This window comes from Gossypium hirsutum, chromosome A13 (genome assembly GCF_007990345.1).
Source record: "Gossypium hirsutum isolate 1008001.06 chromosome A13, Gossypium_hirsutum_v2.1, whole genome shotgun sequence".
Classification (NCBI taxonomy): Eukaryota; Viridiplantae; Streptophyta; class Magnoliopsida; order Malvales; family Malvaceae; genus Gossypium; species Gossypium hirsutum.
This window is the reverse complement of record NC_053436.1, coordinates 107,370,269-107,388,218: the sequence shown is the minus strand read 5'-3', so window position 1 is coordinate 107,388,218 and position 17,950 is coordinate 107,370,269. Positions and strand designations below refer to the sequence as shown.

General features: G+C 33.2%; 3 protein-coding genes across 8 annotated transcripts; 1 reads left to right on the top strand and 2 right to left on the bottom strand.

The window, feature by feature from the left end:
- Nucleotides 1–672: 672 nt before the first annotated feature.
- On the bottom strand, nucleotides 673–3,175 carry LOC107938787 (probable inactive receptor kinase At2g26730). Its single transcript, XM_016872026.2, has 2 exons — nucleotides 1,681–3,175; nucleotides 673–1,430 (listed from the first exon to the last, which is right to left on the bottom strand). The coding sequence occupies exons 1-2, from the start codon at nucleotides 2,972–2,974 to the stop codon at nucleotides 838–840; spliced, it is 1,887 nt and encodes a 628-aa protein (XP_016727515.2). The 5' UTR covers nucleotides 2,975–3,175; the 3' UTR covers nucleotides 673–837.
- Nucleotides 3,176–8,480: 5,305 nt separating this feature from the next.
- On the top strand, nucleotides 8,481–13,619 carry LOC107938807 (sodium/pyruvate cotransporter BASS2, chloroplastic). Of its 3 annotated transcripts, XM_016872049.2 has the most exons (15): nucleotides 8,489–8,637; nucleotides 8,761–8,871; nucleotides 8,981–9,089; nucleotides 9,666–9,783; nucleotides 9,870–9,911; nucleotides 9,997–10,110; nucleotides 10,217–10,279; nucleotides 10,846–10,973; nucleotides 11,676–11,757; nucleotides 12,270–12,321; nucleotides 12,417–12,514; nucleotides 12,602–12,760; nucleotides 13,040–13,096; nucleotides 13,183–13,272; nucleotides 13,357–13,619. In XM_016872049.2, exons 3-15 carry the CDS (start codon nucleotides 9,022–9,024, stop codon nucleotides 13,432–13,434), a joined length of 1,149 nt encoding a protein of 382 aa, XP_016727538.2. In that variant the 5' UTR covers nucleotides 8,489–8,637; nucleotides 8,761–8,871; nucleotides 8,981–9,021; the 3' UTR covers nucleotides 13,435–13,619. The 3 variants fall into 3 exon arrangements, with proteins under 3 accessions (XP_016727536.2, XP_016727538.2, XP_016727537.2); XM_016872047.2 differs by having other exon boundaries at nucleotides 8,481–8,871; XM_016872048.2 differs by lacking the exon at nucleotides 13,040–13,096 and having other exon boundaries at nucleotides 8,490–8,871.
- On the bottom strand, nucleotides 13,566–17,506 carry LOC107938806 (serine/threonine protein phosphatase 2A 57 kDa regulatory subunit B' kappa isoform). Of its 4 annotated transcripts, none has more exons than XM_016872043.2 (3): nucleotides 17,262–17,506; nucleotides 15,255–16,496; nucleotides 13,566–14,494 (listed from the first exon to the last, which is right to left on the bottom strand). In XM_016872043.2, the coding sequence occupies exons 2-3, from the start codon at nucleotides 16,416–16,418 to the stop codon at nucleotides 14,138–14,140; spliced, it is 1,521 nt and encodes a 506-aa protein (XP_016727532.2). In that variant the 5' UTR covers nucleotides 16,419–16,496; nucleotides 17,262–17,506; the 3' UTR covers nucleotides 13,566–14,137. The 4 variants fall into 4 exon arrangements, with proteins under 4 accessions (XP_016727532.2, XP_016727534.2, XP_016727535.2 ...); XM_016872045.2 differs by having other exon boundaries at nucleotides 15,255–16,515; nucleotides 17,262–17,495; XM_016872046.2 differs by lacking the exon at nucleotides 17,262–17,506 and adding an exon at nucleotides 16,866–17,217.
- Nucleotides 17,507–17,950: the final 444 nt, after the last annotated feature.

Genomic DNA, 17,950 nt, shown 5'->3' with positions numbered 1-17,950 from the left:
CAAAACAAAAAAGAAGCAAATACCCTAAAAAGAAAAAAAAAGTTTTTAAGAATTTTTTCACTATTTTAGATATACATATTAATTATATATATATATGAATTTGAAATTGCAATTGCAATTAAACAACTTTTTAAAAAAAATTACAAATACAAATAAAATTATAATTATAAATAATACACGGATTACTATAATCACGATAAACCATTACAAAATACAACTAGACCTAATTTAGAATATACTTAAATAAGAATAAATCTAATATGATGAAACTTAAATTAAAAAAAGATTGAAATAAAAATCACATATAATTTATATAATCTAAATTTAATAAAAAGTAAACTGAACACCACAAAAAATCGATTTTTATTTTTATTTTTCAAATTTCCTCCACCCTATTTTGTTTCACATTTCTTTTTTCTTTTTCTAGAAATTAAATAAAAGAAAATACTAAGAAAAAGACAAATAGCCGGCCTAGCCAGCTCACAATTTCGCCACGTGTAACATCTCCAGGCCTCTGATTTGGTCTTGAACGGTGTTGATTCCATCCTTGAAACAGATTCTAATTAGATTAATTAAGTGTTAAAATAATAAAATCATGAACTAATCACCCATCAACCAATGCACGATCGGGGTTCCACTTTGTACATTAGCCGACCTTTCCAACTCTCAATTAAAAAAAATTAATTAATTAATTAAAATAAATCAAATACAAGCATTTAACGTTTTATAGATGGCCTGCAAATGGAATTGATTTTTTTTTTTAAATTGAAACTTTCAACTCCATTGTTGGCTTCTCAAGGTCAACACACTTTGAATTTTGTTTCATTGTTTAACGGATCATATGGCGGCTGCCGTACCGTCATTTGTTCCCCCTCTATCTATCATATCTCCGATCATACGTACCACTTCCGACATGACGGGTCTTTGATCGGGCACTGTCGAGACACAAACCATTGCAATTTGTAACGCTTGCACCATTTCTTCCTCGATGTCGTGGTATGCCATTAACTCTGCGTCAAACACCTCGGCCGCCCATTCCTCCCGAACCACGGATTGGACCCAACGCGGAAGATCGAACGCTTCTTCAGTTATTGATGGTTGGATTGGTGCCCTACCGGTTAATAATTCCAATAATAACACCCCGAAACTATAAACGTCTGACTTCACCGTAACTTTATGGGTTTGAATTACTTCAGGTGCTTGGTAACCCGCGATGCGACTAGGTGGAGTGTTGGTGTTGAAAAGAGAGTTAAGACCGAACTCTGAGATGCAGGCTTCGTGGTCTGGTCGGAGAAGGATGTTGGAAGATTTAATGTTGCCGTGGACCATGTTTTGTGAACTGTGGAGGTGCGCGAGGCCTCTAGCCACGCCTAGGGCTATTTTCATCCGGGGGTCCCATTCTAACGGTGTACGAGCCGAGCTTCTGCTACCTATAAAGTTATTACATTATAATTAAAAATTTACTCACTTGAACTTATAATTAAGGGAATATGAAATATGATAATATATATATGACACAGATACTAGAATATTTAATTAATATAAATTAATTATTTTATTATTAAATTATTGAAAAATACATCTTTTTAATTTCAAAAATAATAATAAGCTCAAAAAATACCTATTAAAATTTTTTTTTCAAATATGAACCGTAAGGAGCAAAATAATGAAATAATTTACCGTGAAGCAGCGCAAACAAGCTTCCACCATGCATGTAATCATAAACCAGCAATTTCTCCTCGTCGGAATAATAAAAAGCTCTCAACGGAACCACGTTTTCATGCATGATTTTACCCAACATTCCCATCTTCATTACGAACTCTCGTTTACTAACCGCCACGTCTTTCAACCGTTTAACTGCCACCGTCGTCCCCACCGCTAAAACCACCCTGTACGACGTTCCGGTGCTGCCTTTTCCCAACATTTCAGCCGACGCCCTCATCAAATCCTCCAAATCGAAACTGTAAACGCCACCTTTGAAGAACATGAGCTTATTATTCATCATCCTTTCGATTTCCGTTGAGCCTCCGGTTATATCATCTTTCGACGAGGAAGTCCCCGCCTCCTCCACCGGAACTGCATGTGTCGTCGATGGTATCGCCTTCTGCCGCCTCGGTGACTTCCGTTTCCATTTACGGAAGCAGATAATGAGGAATAGTAATAACAGTAACGCAACAATTGCTGACCCCACGGCAATGGCAATGATGGCGCCGGTGGGAAGGCTTTTCGAGCTTTGACCGGAAGTTTTGGGCGGAATGGGCTCAGTCGGAGATGGAGATGGAGGAAATGGGTTACATGGCCGAAGTGGACCGCCGCAAAGCCCAATGTTTCCGGCGAATGAAGATTCGGGGAATTTAGATAACGAGTCGGGGATTGAACCTTTAAGGTTGTTGTTAGACACATTGAAATCGTTTAAACCGTCCGAGTCGATGCTCGGGAGAGAACCGGAAAACTTGTTATTTTGCAAGAAGAGTCCGGTCAACTGAGTCAAATTGTTGACACCCAAAGGAATTGGACCGGTGAAATTATTAGAAGAAAGATCAAGGCGAGTCAAACGAGTTAAACGAGTCACACTAGGTGGGAACGGACCGGTGAACTCGTTACCTTGCAAATAAAGGCTACGCAGCTGAGTCAAATTGTAGAAATCGGCAGGGATCTCACCGGACAAACGGTTTGCTCGTAGACTTAAAACTCGAAGTCGGTTCAACCGACCGATTGTATTGGGCGGAATCGAACCGATAAGGGCCGCACCGGGGAGCCGTAAAGTGTAGACGAAAGACCGGTTGGCGTCGCATTGAACACCGAACCAATCACAGGCTGAGGTCGATGAATTCCATTTAACCCGGTCGGCATGTCTAATTCCCGAAATGAAAGCAAGTAGAGCTTGCTTGTCTTCAACTGGTTCTGTGCTTACTCTCAAATTAAACATCACAACTGAAACTAAAAAAACACAGACAAAATCCACGACCGGCATTATGGGATTTTAGTAGTAAAACAATGAGGAAAGAAAAGGTTTTCTTTTAAGTTGCCGTTATTTCCTCCGGCGGCTAGTCGGAACCGGAAACGATTTTCCGGTGAGAACCCATAAAAGAAAGAGGAACGTAAGGTGGAAGGGAACTGTTTTAACTTTGAAGACAGCCAGGACCTTATAGCTGCATTGTAGTCAGTGGTCTCCAAAAATATTAGTACTTACATTATAACTTATAAGTAATAATTTTTAATTGATTTTATTAAAAACTCTTAAATTTTAAAAATATAAAATTGGGTTAAATAAATAAATCCCATCCACTTTATAAATGAAAAAAAAATAGATGACATATGTCATACATTCAAATATCAGTACTCCTTTTTATCATTTTATAATTATAAAGTACAACAATGTACACGTTTTGATTTTATATATTATAATTATCATTTTCGTTCTTATTATATTTTTAATTATAAGATCCGATTTATCACTTGATTTATAATAATAATAATAATAATAATAGTGATTGACAGGCGATTCAAGACCTCTTCAATCAGTAATAACTAGCATTTGACAGCCGCTCATCTTCACTGCCATGCTCTGTTTCATTCGTCGCCACTTGGTTTATTTTTCATTTATTTACTCTTAAACTGTATCACGCTCATTATGTGAGAAAAATTAAGGTGAAAGTATATTTATAAAAAATTATGTAAAAATTTATTGGGATTTACTTGTAGTAGGTTACAATGTTGGTGGGTTGCAAGCCTATAAAATTATTACGAAATATCACACTCATTCTTTAAATTATTTTTCAATGTTTAAATTGATTTTTATAGATTTTATATATAAAAAAGTAAAGAGATAAAAATACCCTTTATATTTGTAATAATATTTGTTATTTTTGTAAAAAGATAGCTTTTAATAATTTCTTAATTTAGTGTCTAATTAATTCACCAACATATTTTTGCCCACCCCAAGCTTTGGTCATTCAACCGCCTCTTGGGTCTCTTTTGTTGTTTCTTTTTGGCTTGAAGTGCTTCTCCTCTCCCTTGCTCACAAGGGTGTTGGTTGGCGTTGTTGCCATGTTGATTCCTCACTAGTCGAAGCTCGGCGGATCTTGGGATTTGCCACACCAGCTCTGCTCCATCAGGTGCCTAAGGCCGCATCAATAGTTTATAATTTATAATTTAAACTTATTCGTAATTTATAAAATTTTAAATTAATAATAGTAAGTTTTTATATTAGTCCTTTAAAAATATAAATATTTAATTTAATTCTTTAAAGATTAAAAAGATATAGACTATTAAATGATAAAATTATGTTTTTATTATCACAAAAATATAAAATTTAATTCTGGCCTCCTAAATATATTTTTTGACTTCGCCCCTGGAACCACCCAAATTATTTTAAATTTTTATAAAGTTCATTATTTTTTGTTAAATATTTAAATTTTTTATTTTTTTCTCTTATTAAATTTTAAATAAAAACAACTTAGAATTATATATTATAAATTCAGAATATATAAAATGATATAATATAATATATTACAATATTTAAAAATAGTTTGGACTAAGTCAAACTAAAACCTTAAATGTTAAAGTCCAAACTCAACTCATATTTTGATTTCGTTATTCTTTTGTTAAGCTCATTTTTCGAACTTAAAACTTTTGTCTAAACTCTCTTAAATAGGGGTGTTCAAACGGTTAATCGAACCGAACTAGTATTAATCGAATTAATTGGATTTTTTAATCTTTTAACTGTTAACCGAATCAAAATTTTTTTAAAAAAAGTTAACCGAACTGAAATATTTCAATTAATTCGATTAACCGATTAACCGAAATTTATGTTTTTATATTTTTGGTTAAAATAAGTATAAAACATATCAAAAAATAAATTAATTAATTAATAATGTTCATTTGACTGAATTAAAACTACATATAATTTGTATTATTAATTATTAAATTCAGTTAATTTAGTTAATTACCTTATTACATACCGAATTAACCAATAACTGAACTTTCAAAAAAATTATTAACCGACCTTTAACCAAATTAGATCGGTTAACCAATCAGTTAACCAAATTAGATCGGTTTGGTAGGTTAATTCGATTTTAACCGAAATTTGAACACTCCTACTCTTAAATATCGAACTAAACTTTAAATTTAGATGAGTAATCCAACCTTTAGGCAAATCTATTAAAAATTACGCAAGACTATTATTACATAGAGGTGTTCATGGGCCGGGTCAGGCTGGGTTCGGGTCGGGCTCAACTAAAAAATCATGCCTATTTATTAGGCTTGGGCTGGGCCGGGCCTAAAATTTTGTCCAACCCCAACCCGGATAAAAATACTAAAACCCGGGCCCGGCCCGGCCCGCCCGTATTAATTTTTATATTATTTTTTATTATTTTTAAATATATATAATACATCAAAAATACTAAAAATATCAAAATAAATATTTCCCAACAAATTGAAAATAAATTTTGAAAAATATGTAGACTTAAATAACACTAAGATAAATGCAACTTAACAAGCAAATGATTCTAAAATAATAAAAAAAATTAACAAACGCCTTTAAAATAATAAAAAAATTAACAATAAAATAAATTTTATACAATATCCAAATAATAACAACAAAATAACAGCAACATAATAGTAAGATGGTAGCAAAACATGGAGAAAACAACAAGAAAATAACATTCAAAAATAAAAAAAAAATATGCAGATTTTTTTTGTCCTTAGTGAATTCAGGCCGGGCTCAGGCTAAAAATACCTTACCCGATGCCCAGCCCATTTTTTAAACGGGCCTTATTTTTTTGTCCAAGCTCATTTTTCGAGCCTATATTTTTGCCCAAACCCTCCCACATTTCGGGCGGGCCTTCGGGCCGGGCTACCATGCACACCTCTATTATTACATGATACTATTTAGTCGATGAATGTACTTAAGAAGCCCCTTTATTATAGAGACATGATCAAATTAGTTCTTCTACTACTAAATGTATCAATTTAGTCTTTGTACTATTAAAAAGAATCAAATAAGGTTAAATTGGAATAGAGTTAACATTTATTGTTTAACTCTTAAAAAAATATAAATATTTAATTTAATTCTTTAAAGATTATAAAGACGTAGACTATTAAATGGTGAAATTGTATTTTATTATCGTAAAAATATACAATTAAATTCCAACCTTCCAGCAATATTTTGTGACTTCGACCCTAGACCTACCCAAATTATTTTTAATTTTTATAAATTTTATTATTGTTTGTTAAATATTTAAGAACTTCTATTTTTTCTTTTATTAAAATTTTAAATAGAAACAACTTAAAATTATATATTATATAAATTATAAAATATATTACAATATCTAAAAATAGATTGGACTAAGTTAAACTAGAGCCTTGAATGTTAGAGTCCAAACTCAACTCATATTCTAATTTTATTATTCTTTTGTCAAGCTCATTTTTCGAACTTAAATTTTTTGTCTAAACTCTCCTAAATAGGGGTATTCAAACGGTTAATCGAACTTTTAATCTTTTAATCGTTAACCGAACTGAAATATTTCAATTAATTCGGTCGATTAACCAAATTAACCAAAATTTCTATGTTTTTATATTTTTTGTTAAAATAAGTATAAAACACATATATATATAAACAAGTTGATAATGTTTATTTAACTGAATTAATACTACATATAATTTGTATAATTAATTATTAAGTACTGTTAATTACCTAATTTCATATTGAATTAACCGATAACCAAACTTTCAAAAAATAATTAATTGACCTCCGACCAAACAGATTAATCGAATTAGATTGGTTCGGCCGGTTAATTCTATTTTAACGGCAATTTGAACACCCCTACTCCTAAATATCGAGCAAGACTTTAAATTTAGATGAGTAATCCAACCCTTAGACAAATATATTAAAAACTACACAAGACTATTATTACATGATACTATTTAGCCGGTGAATGTACTTAAGAGGCCCCTCTATCATAAATACATGATCAAATTAGTTTTTTTTACTACTAAATAGATCAATTTAGTCATTGTACTATTAAAAAGAATCAAATAAGGTTAAATTGAAATAGATTTAACATTTATTATTTAACAGAGTTAATATTTTTAAATTTTTTATAGTTCTATAAATGAAATGTTTTGTTTAGAATCGAACTGCAATTGAAAAAAAATTCAAGACACTTTATTGTACAGAAAATATTAACTCTATTATAATTTAGATTTATTTAAATTTTTTAATAGTATAAGGATTAAATCGATCTATTTAATAATAAAGGGACTAATTTAATCTAATCTCTATATTAGAAGGACCTTCCAAATACTTTAACCCTATTCAGCCATGTTTGAACTTTTAGCTGGTTTAAATGGACAAAATTAAATAAAACGCGACTCTTCAATATATTTTTTATAAGATTGGTGTCCCATATTTGTATCAGAAACATATTTCTACATGAGTTTAAACTTATTGTATTATTAAAATATTAAATTGACTTAAAGTAAATTTTAAATTTTATTAAATTCGCAATAATTTATTTAATAAAAATTTTAATTGTATTCCATATTCACTTCCAATACATTAAAAAGGTTAATTTTGTTATTAGTCCCTATACTATATATAATTTATGAATTTTATCCTTATATTTTAATTTGATCATTTTTAGTCATTGTACTTTTTGAATTTTAAAATTTTAGTCCTGATTAAACAATAGATGTTAAATTTATTAAGTTTTGCTATTTCTAAAACCTTATGTGTTAAAAATATTATCGTATTTCCACATATTATTCACAAAAATGTTTATTAAGGAGTTTAATAGTTGTCATTTGCGTCAAAATTGGAACTTCAAAATTCAAAAAATTTAGGGACTAAGAATGATCAAATTAGAGAAATAGAATAAATCTACAGCCTTATGCATAATGCAAGACTAATAGCATAATTTAACTAAATAGACTAAAGTAAAATTGATCAATTGGAAAAGTGTGGAACTAAAACTGACCAAATTAAAGTATTTGGACTAAATCCACAAGTTATGCTTATTACAAGGACTAATAACAGTATTTCACCATATCAAAAACAGCAGAACATATTTCCGGCTTAGAGGTGTGCATGGGCCGGGTTACCCGGCCTGGCCCAAAGGCCCGCCCGAAAAATGGGAGGGTTTGGGTAAACATATAGGCCCGAAATATGGGTTTGGGCAAAAAAGCGAGGCTCGTTTAGAAAATGGGCCGGGCTCGGGTAAAATTTTTTTAGCCCGGGCCCGGCCCGGCCCGAATTATATAATAAATATATATTTTTATTTTTAATCATATTTATATTTTAATTTTAATTTTAATATAATAAATTTTTATTATATTTTTCAATTTGTGTATTGTTTTAAGAATTGTTTTAATATATTTTTTATTTGTTTCTTGTTTTAATATTTGTTTTAAATGTATTTGATTATTTAATATATTTTAAAATTTTTTATTTAATGAAATAAGTTAAAAAAATTTAATATGGGTCGGCATGCACACCTCTATTCCGGCTAAATCGTCGGCCTCACAAGTTCAACTAACGACAAAAATATCACTGAAATTGTCAACAGGAAAAACCAGAAGACAGCAGCAACAGGATGATGACTTAACCGATAACATTGGGATTGATCCCATTTTCTTGTATACCTCGGTTTAATTAAAAAAAAAACCTTCATAATTCAACGCTTGAAATCAAATATAACCCCTTGAAAATCGTCTCTTGTTTAGATTATAGCTCCTTATTTTGTCTTTTAACGATGGCAGCTTTGTCTAGATTTGTCGTCAAAGATACCAATCTGCATGCATATGAAGCTGTAATACGTAGAAGACCATGGTCCTTGATTCCTGGAAGAAGGATCCTGTCAGCTCAGCTAGGTAACTTTTCTTTGTCTTTGTCTTTGTTGATTTGACTTCATTTTTTATTGTTTATCCAATGGATATGTTTGTGATTTTTTCTTATTTTCTTTGAATGTGAAATTTTCAGATGTTAGAGCTGGGATTTCTTTGTATGGAAATGGTTGGTCAATGCAAAGCAAGCCAAATAGTCCCCTTGCTGCTCTTTTAGCCCCTTCCTCCATTATTCTAGCTTCAAGGTAGTTTTTTGAGCACAAGGTGTTTGATTAAATGCGATTTCTTTCTTATAAAATCTCAAGACTGCATTTTCACTGTTAAATTCATTGCTTTGATCATCCCAAGGAAGTAAAGCTGGCTGATTCAACAATCATAGAGTTGACTGTTAAAAAGAACAAATTGTTGGTTAGTGAAGTAGTTTGCCTTCAGGAACCTTGCGAGGTTGCTAGCTTGATTTTTATTAACCTCTGTCTCCCATGTTTGTTTAAAACTTCCCATTTACCTTTTTTCCTTTTTTTCTTACTATTGCCCCTTCACCAATGACTAATACCTGCTTTGGTAGGGTTACGTGGACTGGAAAGTGTGTCACGTATGAGGATATGCCCAAATATGCTCACTTTTTTTCTAATTTTTCCCATATATTTGTGGTATCATACTCCCATACTTATATCCAATACATGTCCGAGATGAGGGTTGGATAGGGGTGGTTTAGGCCTTAGGGGAAATGAAGATTCTGAGCAACATATGAAGTTGGTAGTTCATGTCATTTTAGCTCCAATATGCATGGATTTGCTTGCTAATATGATCTCTATATCCAGGAACTCCAAAGTTAAGTGCAAGGCTGCAGCTAATGTTTCCGGAGATAGTCCGACACCGAAAGGGATGAACCAGTACGAGAGAATAATTGAAACTTTGACAACTCTTTTCCCAGTGTGGGTGTGTGTTGATTTTCTTAGTGTATTTGATAAACCTCTCTGCATTTTGTATTGAATTTTACCTTATAACTATAATTTAATGAACAGGTTACCTTGGGAGCTATTGTTGGCATCTACAAGCCAGCTGCGGTAAAGTTCAGTTCTTTCGTATTACTTTTAGTGAACAATGATTCAAATGCTGCTTAGCTACCTAACCATTTGTTCCATGCTAAAGGTAACATGGTTAGAGACAGATCTTTTCACCCTTGGCCTAGGTTTCCTCATGCTTTCAATGGGATTGACATTAACCTTTGAAGATTTCAGACGCTGTCTACGGAATCCATGGACTGTAAGCCAAAATATTCACACATGAGTTGGTAGATTGCTGGTAAAACAAATAAATGCACTTGTTTTAGTGTTTACATTGTTAATGGTATTGATTTTCAATTTTGCAGCTAGGTGTAGGTTTTCTTGCTCAATACCTAATCAAGCCTATGCTAGGATTTGCCATTGCAACGGTAATTCGTATTTTGCTTTTGCCGCAATACTTACGGCTGGTTGAGTTAAACTCTATGTTGCTATGATTCTTTATTTTTCTTGAATTCCTCATGTATAACACAGTTTCGAATACGGTTATGGAGATATATCTCTCCAAGGACCCTCCAATACATGAAAAAAACTTGGAAATTTTGAAGATACCGGTGCCAGACAGATACATGTATCCAGCTCTCACATTAAAAGTACAACATAGGTTATAGTTATTGTGGAGATAAACTTCATCGTCGTAGCAAGAAGAGATTACACATTACTTCAAACAACGATGACCTTTGTGTTATTTGATTTGAGTTATAGAGTACTGGTTAAAACTTTTGTGCTATTAATAGATTCAGAAATCTCCCGTTAAAGAGGTTGGTTGAAAACTGCATAAAATATGACATAATGTTGTCTAAACTCGTCATTTGTAAAATTCATAGTAATGTCGATTCTGGTATATATATAAAATTTCGTTCATCATCATTATAATGCTTCCTAGTAAGCTTGTCTGAATAAGTGAATCCTGAACAACATCTAATGTGATTTTCAGACACTGAAACTTTCTGCTCCTCTTGCAACTGGTCTTATTTTGGTCTCATGCTGCCCCGGTGGTCAAGCATCAAATGTTGCAACCTATATATCTAAAGGGAATGTGGCACTTTCTGTTCTCATGACAACGTAAGATCAAACTGCATCCATGCATCTAACTATATAAGTGCTTGTTTTTGATAGTGTAGACTTGTGATATTTTACTCACCTAAGGCATGGAATAAGAAACCAGAACAGTTGAACCAGGAATGTACAACCTGTCTAGTCCAGTGACTATATAAAAATTGGGTAATGGTCAAACTTGTCGAAAATCTGTCTGTCCACTAAAAAGAACAGATATAACTTTTTTTCTCTAAAGTTCTATTTGTGGTTGATGAGATTTGAACTATTAATCTGAATTCTTTTTTTGTTAATTATCAGCTATACTTGATTTTTTTTTACATTAAATTGACTTTTGGACATAAAAGAACAGAAGTTACGAAATCATCATATTCAACCAGTTGGACTAGGACCTTGAGATTTGACTGGTTCAACACCTGATGGACCTTTTGTCAATTTTCATATGACGTCCTTGAAGTTAAACTTGGCCTGAAAATTGCCTTCTATTTCAAACAATATAGGTTTATGATGATGAATTAGTTTTTGTTATGTTATATTTTGACTTGCATGACTGAAATGATAACTAATGGGACAATTTACTACAAACATGAACTACTTTTGTATACTAACTTAATGACATAAAGATTTGTTAAGTCATTTTCAATATTTCTGAAACTTGAAATCAAACAACAAGCTTCAAAGTTCCCCCATTTTCCTTTGGAATTTTTGCAGGTGTTCAACTGTTGGAGCAATAGTTATGACACCACTCCTCACAAAGCTACTTGCTGGTCAGCTTGTTCCTGTGAAAGCTGTAGTATGTTTATTCTTATCAGATAATGGTCTTTTCATAGAAAATTGGCGAATACATGTAGCACGCAGAAGTGGTTAAATATCTCTTTGATTTATTCTGACATCGGAGACATATCTCATTTGTTCATGGCTTTAGTCATGTTTTTAAATTCATGAGCTACTAGAACTAACATGGACTGAAACATGAGAAAACACTACACCATGCTCATGGACACCTTGATATTGTAGAGTTAATATGACTTTTTAAAAACTTCCACTAACTACACTATCAGTGTACTCCGATCTTTTCGCCAAATATCCCAGAAAGACCATGAGCATAGTGCAATGACTGACATACACAATAATGGGACTTGCCTCTTTGTTTTCTCTACCAAATTTTTTAGACTTGTTCATCCACTAAGACATTAGAAATGTACGTAATAGTGATGATAAAGATCTCAAAGTGTCATTTTTAACCTTCTCATTAATGGTGATTCCACTAATGCAATGATTTTTTTTTCCAAAAATCTTTTGCAGGATCTTGCATTGAGCACTTTTCAGGTTGTGTTAGTTCCAACAGTTATCGGAGGTAATCGAAGATTACTCTTTGCACTTACAATTATCATGAAATCTAATGAATCTTAGCGCACAATCATATGATTCAAATGCCTTTCTTTGTGGCAGTATTGGCCAATGAATACTTTCCCAAATTCACTTCAAAAATCATCTCAGTGACTCCATTAATCGGAGTTGTTCTGACTACTCTTCTTTGCGCAAGCCCTGTAAGTTCTTAGGACGCACTTTCATGAACTATATTTACAATATATTGAAACTTATTTCCACCCAAAGAACTAAATTCATGCCTTTAGATTGGCCTAGTGTCTGAAGTGTTGAAAACCCAAGGAGCTCAGCTAATATTCCCTGTTGCTCTCCTACATGCTGCTGCTTTTGCAATTGGTTATTGGGTTTCTAAAATATCATTCGGTGAATCCACCTCTCGTACCATATCCATTGAATGTGTAATGCAGGTAACAGATTTTCTTCATTACAAATATCAAGACATCATCTGATTTCTTGAAACTTTTTAAGTGATCAGTAAAAACACGACTGATGTTTGGAACTTTCCTTGTAAATAAAGAAAACCGTAGGGAATGATAAATTGTTCTCTTTAGAAATCTCTAATGCATCATATTTCGTTTTACTGGGACTCGGTGATAAGTGTTGGAGTACGCATCCAACATGTGTATGATGATTTCTTCTTACTTTTTTTTATGATGATTTCTTACTTTTTTTTCAATTATATTTAGAGGATCATTCTCCATATCCATGTTCAAATTCGTGTCAAACATAAATGTCGGACACAGGTACTTTACAGAAAATAAAGAATCGGGGTAACCAAAAGTTTCATGTGGAGCTTATTGATGACTGTATTCTGTTTTATTATGCACAGAGCTCTGCACTTGGTTTCTTGCTTGCCAAGAAACATTTCACTAATCCCCTTGTAATGGTTCCTTCTGCTGTTAGTGTTGTTTTCATGGCGGTAAGTACAGGACCATTTTTTTTCTCTTACCAGCATTGCACCATTTTCTTGCATTTCCATTGAGGTTGTCTTAATTTGATGCAGCTTGGAGGGAGTGGCCTTGCTGTTTTTTGGAGGAACCGACCAATTCCTTTGGATGACAAGGATGATTTCAAGGAATGACAAGATTGCTTCTATTTTCTTTGGCACAAAAGAGGTCGTAGCTCGAAGAGGGGCTATAAGCTTTATGATTCGAATCACGAATACAAAGCAAAGCTTTAGGAGTCGAATCACAGATACGAAGCGACTGCTTGTAAATCAATCATGAATAATTTCATCAAATTGCATCATTGAACTTTCATCAAATACATTTCTGAGTTTCATTTTTCTTGAATGCGAACAATGTTGCTCTGATTTTTGCGGATATGGATGTGATTTTTTCGAAGACCCCCAAAGACATTTTTTTTAAAAAGAAGAACAAAGTTTCATTGTTGCAAGTCATTTTTTTAATGGAACCATAAGCAATACTTCAAATGTATATAGACTAAAATATGGACAGATAAAAACAGCCCATAATCAATACATACGATGCCGATACATACTTCTTGCAACTTTTGTTGCTTTCGAGTACCCATATTCAATACAACAAACATAAGTACGGAGATATAACCCTTTGATGACCATCTAAAGATGCAAAAGAAAAAAAAATTAAACATACTCGTATCGATACTTATACTCAAACCGAGTAACATAGCTTGCAAATCTTCAACTCTGTCTACAAATCCCTTTTTCACAAACCTGACCAAATCCAAGAAGCAACATCCATTGCAGCTAGAAATGTATATGCGTTTTACCTTTTCCTTTCACGACAAAGTTACTCCGATGATTAACAGGCAACAGAGCAGGTAGCCGGTTTTAGAGGAGGAACAAGATTAGCAGCTGCAGGTTCGAAACCAGCAGCTAGTTCCAGGCGTTCCCATGTTAGTTTCCTCTTCTCGGATGCCTCATTTGACTGGGAGTTTTCTTCCTCCAACTTACGCTCACAGGCAAGTGTGAGCTCATCGTCAATCTCAGACAACATTTTTCTCGTGTTTTTTGTCAGATTAAGCACAGTTTGGTGCCAATGATTCCGGGAATTCCGCTCGAGGGCCGGAAAGATAAGAGGGAAAATTATCTGCCGGTTATGCTTGATAAGATTAAGGACGTGCTCATTGTTGCATAGCATGTGGGCTCGTTCAGCCACCTGAAAATGAGGAAAAATTAAGGTGAAAACAAATTCATATTGCCATTTCAATGCATGACGTCGATCATCTATTTTGTTCCGACCCTTCTTTTTTCTTAAAAATACGAATGTCCAATACATATCCATACACGAGAATCAGAATATGACCATCCAAGAACCCTCTAAATACTTCTATCCAACACTCACACACTCAAGTCCAAATAACATAGTCCATCACCATTAAATTAATTTGTCTAGCCAATATACATTTTTCACCGAGTATGTGGGAGAATAATCGATAGGCAAACAGAAATGCTAATACCAAAAAAATGAATCCGATTTCTGTGATAAAAATTGTACTAACATACAGTTCACTGCATGGAAATTTCGTCCCAAAACTAATTTGCCTCTTTCTCTTAAAAGGGCAGATCCCGAAGGGAATTGGGGTACCATCGCAGTTTGCATAAGAAAAAGGCTAAAAGGATCGAGCCATGTACTACAATGATTCTATACGAATGTAAAACCCCCCTTCCCAATAGCATGCAGCCGATAAAAGAGACATAGATCACCATGAAAAATAGATTGAATGCTATACTGGCTTTTAGAACTTTAAACAATCTACATGGCGTTTTAGCACAAACTATACGTAATACGTGCTATTCACTAATTTGAATCCCTTTCACTGGGAAAAAGCATACATGGGGTGATTCTCAATCAACCAAAAGCAAAACCAGCAAAAATACTCTTTGACATTTATTGCGGTGGTTTGAAGGAAAATTACCTGGTAATGGAAGCTGTTTAAGCAGCACGCAATACGCCGGAACAGTGGAACCATGATCTTTTGGAACTCAGTCATGCTAATCATCTCCAAAATCTCTTCTGACTCGCTTATAAACATCAACTCCTTTTGGCTATTTGTAACCGGCCAGTACTTTAACAGTCCCGTAATCACACTATTAGCTAACTTCGGGTCCTTATCAATAAACTGCACAACACAGTATGTAAGTTGTTGATGATAAACACCTACTGATTTCGGTTTGTGTAGAGGAATAAGGACTCGACATAGAAACATCTTGTGCTCCTCCTTCAATGGTACAGCAAATCCGCTAATAATACTTCCGAAAATCTCCAAGAGCTCAGCAATACCGTTATGCCTTTCGGTTTCAAAAACGAAAGTATAGATGATATTGCTAACAGCTTTTCGTACAAAGGGCCTGTGCACCGTGAATTTCCCATAAATCCTATGCAGGATTGTTTTCAAACAGTCTCTTTCTCGGGGATCCTCGGACTCAAATAGGTCAAGTAATCTCAAAATAAAAGGCTGATCTATGTACTTTTTTGCGACCTTTGCATCAAGAGAACTGTAACCGATAAACTGAAGAAATAGATCATATACGAGTTGTAAATTGGACCAGGCAGGATCAAACACTGGTTCTTCATCGTCAGCTTCACCACTAGCGGTATTGGACCGATATTTAGGTGGAAAAACTCGGAACAGGTTAATAGCACACATTTTACACATTGCAGCAATTGCTGCTTCATTGAACTTTGCAGACCCTGAAGAAACAAAATCAACAAGCTCTATCAGTGTTCGACGTTTAAGATCTTGCTCGGCAGTACCTTTATCAGGATCACTAGAATTACAAGCCTCGCAGCAGAGGTTCAATTTACTGATAAACAGGTTCGGTTTCTGTGGATTTGAAACATTATTGAAAGACAGATTTGGCTCAACTGCCTCCACTCCAGCCATAATGCTAGCAGGAAAAACAGCTGAGGACACCCGTTTAACCACACGTAATCGACTTGATATTTTATTCCCAAAATTTGTACATTGAACTCCATCATCCGAGTTAGAAGCATGGTTGTCTGAATCATTTCCAGCCGAATCTAACGAGTCAGATTTTTGCGACTTGCGTGGAAGTTTTCTTAGAATTTGTTTGATCATGATGACAATATATCAACTTCCAGCAACACAAACGTCCCGAATCAGATTTCAACAGTTTCAGACTTACAGTGACTAGATCTGTTAATGAAATTCTAAACTGTAAGTGAAAAAAAGGATTCAAAAATGGATTAAAAAACATGAAGATTTTATACAGTAATGATAATCTAGCAAGAAATGGATTCACTTCCAATATTTTCAATCATATCGATTCGATATCCAGTATGAGAAACCATGCTAAGATTATTAACAGGCTTTAAACAACAAGCATAATACTCAATGCAGCAACTAAAAAATTGGGGAAATCCCAACTACCAGATGCTAGAAAAATAAGCTTTTAGCCATATAAAGCTGATGAAATAAATGAAAAACATAAAGAAAATTCAGTAAAGCAATTATCCAAAACCAGCTAGCCTTCAAAATTGGCAGAAATCAAGCAAAAGCACTCACTTTGCTACTATATCACTTGAAAACTAAGTTCTCCATAAACAAAAGTCATAAACTTTAGAAACCAACAAGGACCTAATAGCAGCATTATTGTGATAAAACTATAAAAGAAAAAAAAAAGATAGAATCTTGTTTCATGATAGGAAATTTTCATATAAATTTCAGATCTGGTAAACAATAAGTGAAAACAAAAGAGTAAAATCACCAAAGATCTAACACCAAACCACAAGCTTTACTCCAAAAGGGGAAAAAACCCAGATCTCATTTATAAAAAAAAATAGCAACTTTTAACTAACAACACAAAATGTCATCATCAAGCTTCTAAATTTAGGTAAACATTTGGACCCAAAAGGACCAACAAATAAACCAATCATGCAGCTAAGCCAAGAATAAATATACCTGTATTTATTGAGCTGTCAAAAGGGTTTTTAAAACAAAGAAGGAAGTGAAAAAGAAATGAAAAAAAAAAAGTTTAAACTTTAGACAAAGAACAGCATTTTAGATTCTTTTTTCAGTAGTTTTAAGGTTAGGGAAGAGATGGGGTTAGAGTTTTGAGTTTGAAAGTGATGAAAAAGAGATTAGTTTGCAGGTATTGGATCTCTCCATGTAAGATCAGTAGTTTAGGTTCTTTGAATGATGAATATGGCATTTTCCCAGAAGGACAATATGTGTTTTTATTTTTTGGTATAATAACTTATTTGACCCTCCAACTTTATAAAAAATTCATTTTAGCTCTCCATTTTATTTTTTATCTTTTTTAACCCTTAAGCTTATGTTTTTTGTCAAATCACCCAAAATGAATGGAAAAGTTAACTTTTTTAACTTTGTTGATGGGCATATATGTGAATAACACGTCAACATTTAATTATCTTTTTTAAATATTTAGTTTTTATATTTTTTACACTTTTTAAATTTTAAAAATAATTTTTATAATTTTTAAAAATAAATTAAATGCTTACATGTTTTCCACGTGTATGGCACATCAGCATAGTTAAAAAACATTAAATTTTTCATTCATTTTGGGTGATTTGACAAAAAATACAAGTTTAAAGACTAAAAGAGGTGAAAAACTAAATGGAGGACTAAAA

Bases quoted from the DNA above. Each gene is read 5' to 3' on its own strand.
- LOC107938787 (XM_016872026.2), bottom strand. From the start codon at position 2,974: ATGCCGGTCGTGGATTTTGTCTGTGTTTTTTTAGTTTCAGTTGTGATG. The intron at 1,431-1,680 runs GTAAATTATTTC...ATAACTTTATAG, and splicing joins CTTGTTTGCGCTGCTTCACG to GTAGCAGAAGCTCGGCTCGT.
- LOC107938807 (XM_016872047.2), top strand. From the start codon at position 8,754: ATGGCAGCTTTGTCTAGATTTGTCGTCAAAGATACCAATCTGCATGCA. The intron at 9,784-9,869 runs GTGTGTGTTGAT...TTTAATGAACAG, and splicing joins CAACTCTTTTCCCAGTGTGG to GTTACCTTGGGAGCTATTGT. The intron at 10,111-10,216 runs GTAAGCCAAAAT...TCAATTTTGCAG, and splicing joins GTCTACGGAATCCATGGACT to CTAGGTGTAGGTTTTCTTGC.
- LOC107938806 (XM_016872043.2), bottom strand. From the start codon at position 16,418: ATGATCAAACAAATTCTAAGAAAACTTCCACGCAAGTCGCAAAAATCT. The intron at 14,495-15,254 runs GTAATTTTCCTT...CCTCATTTTCAG, and splicing joins TAAACAGCTTCCATTACCAG to GTGGCTGAACGAGCCCACAT.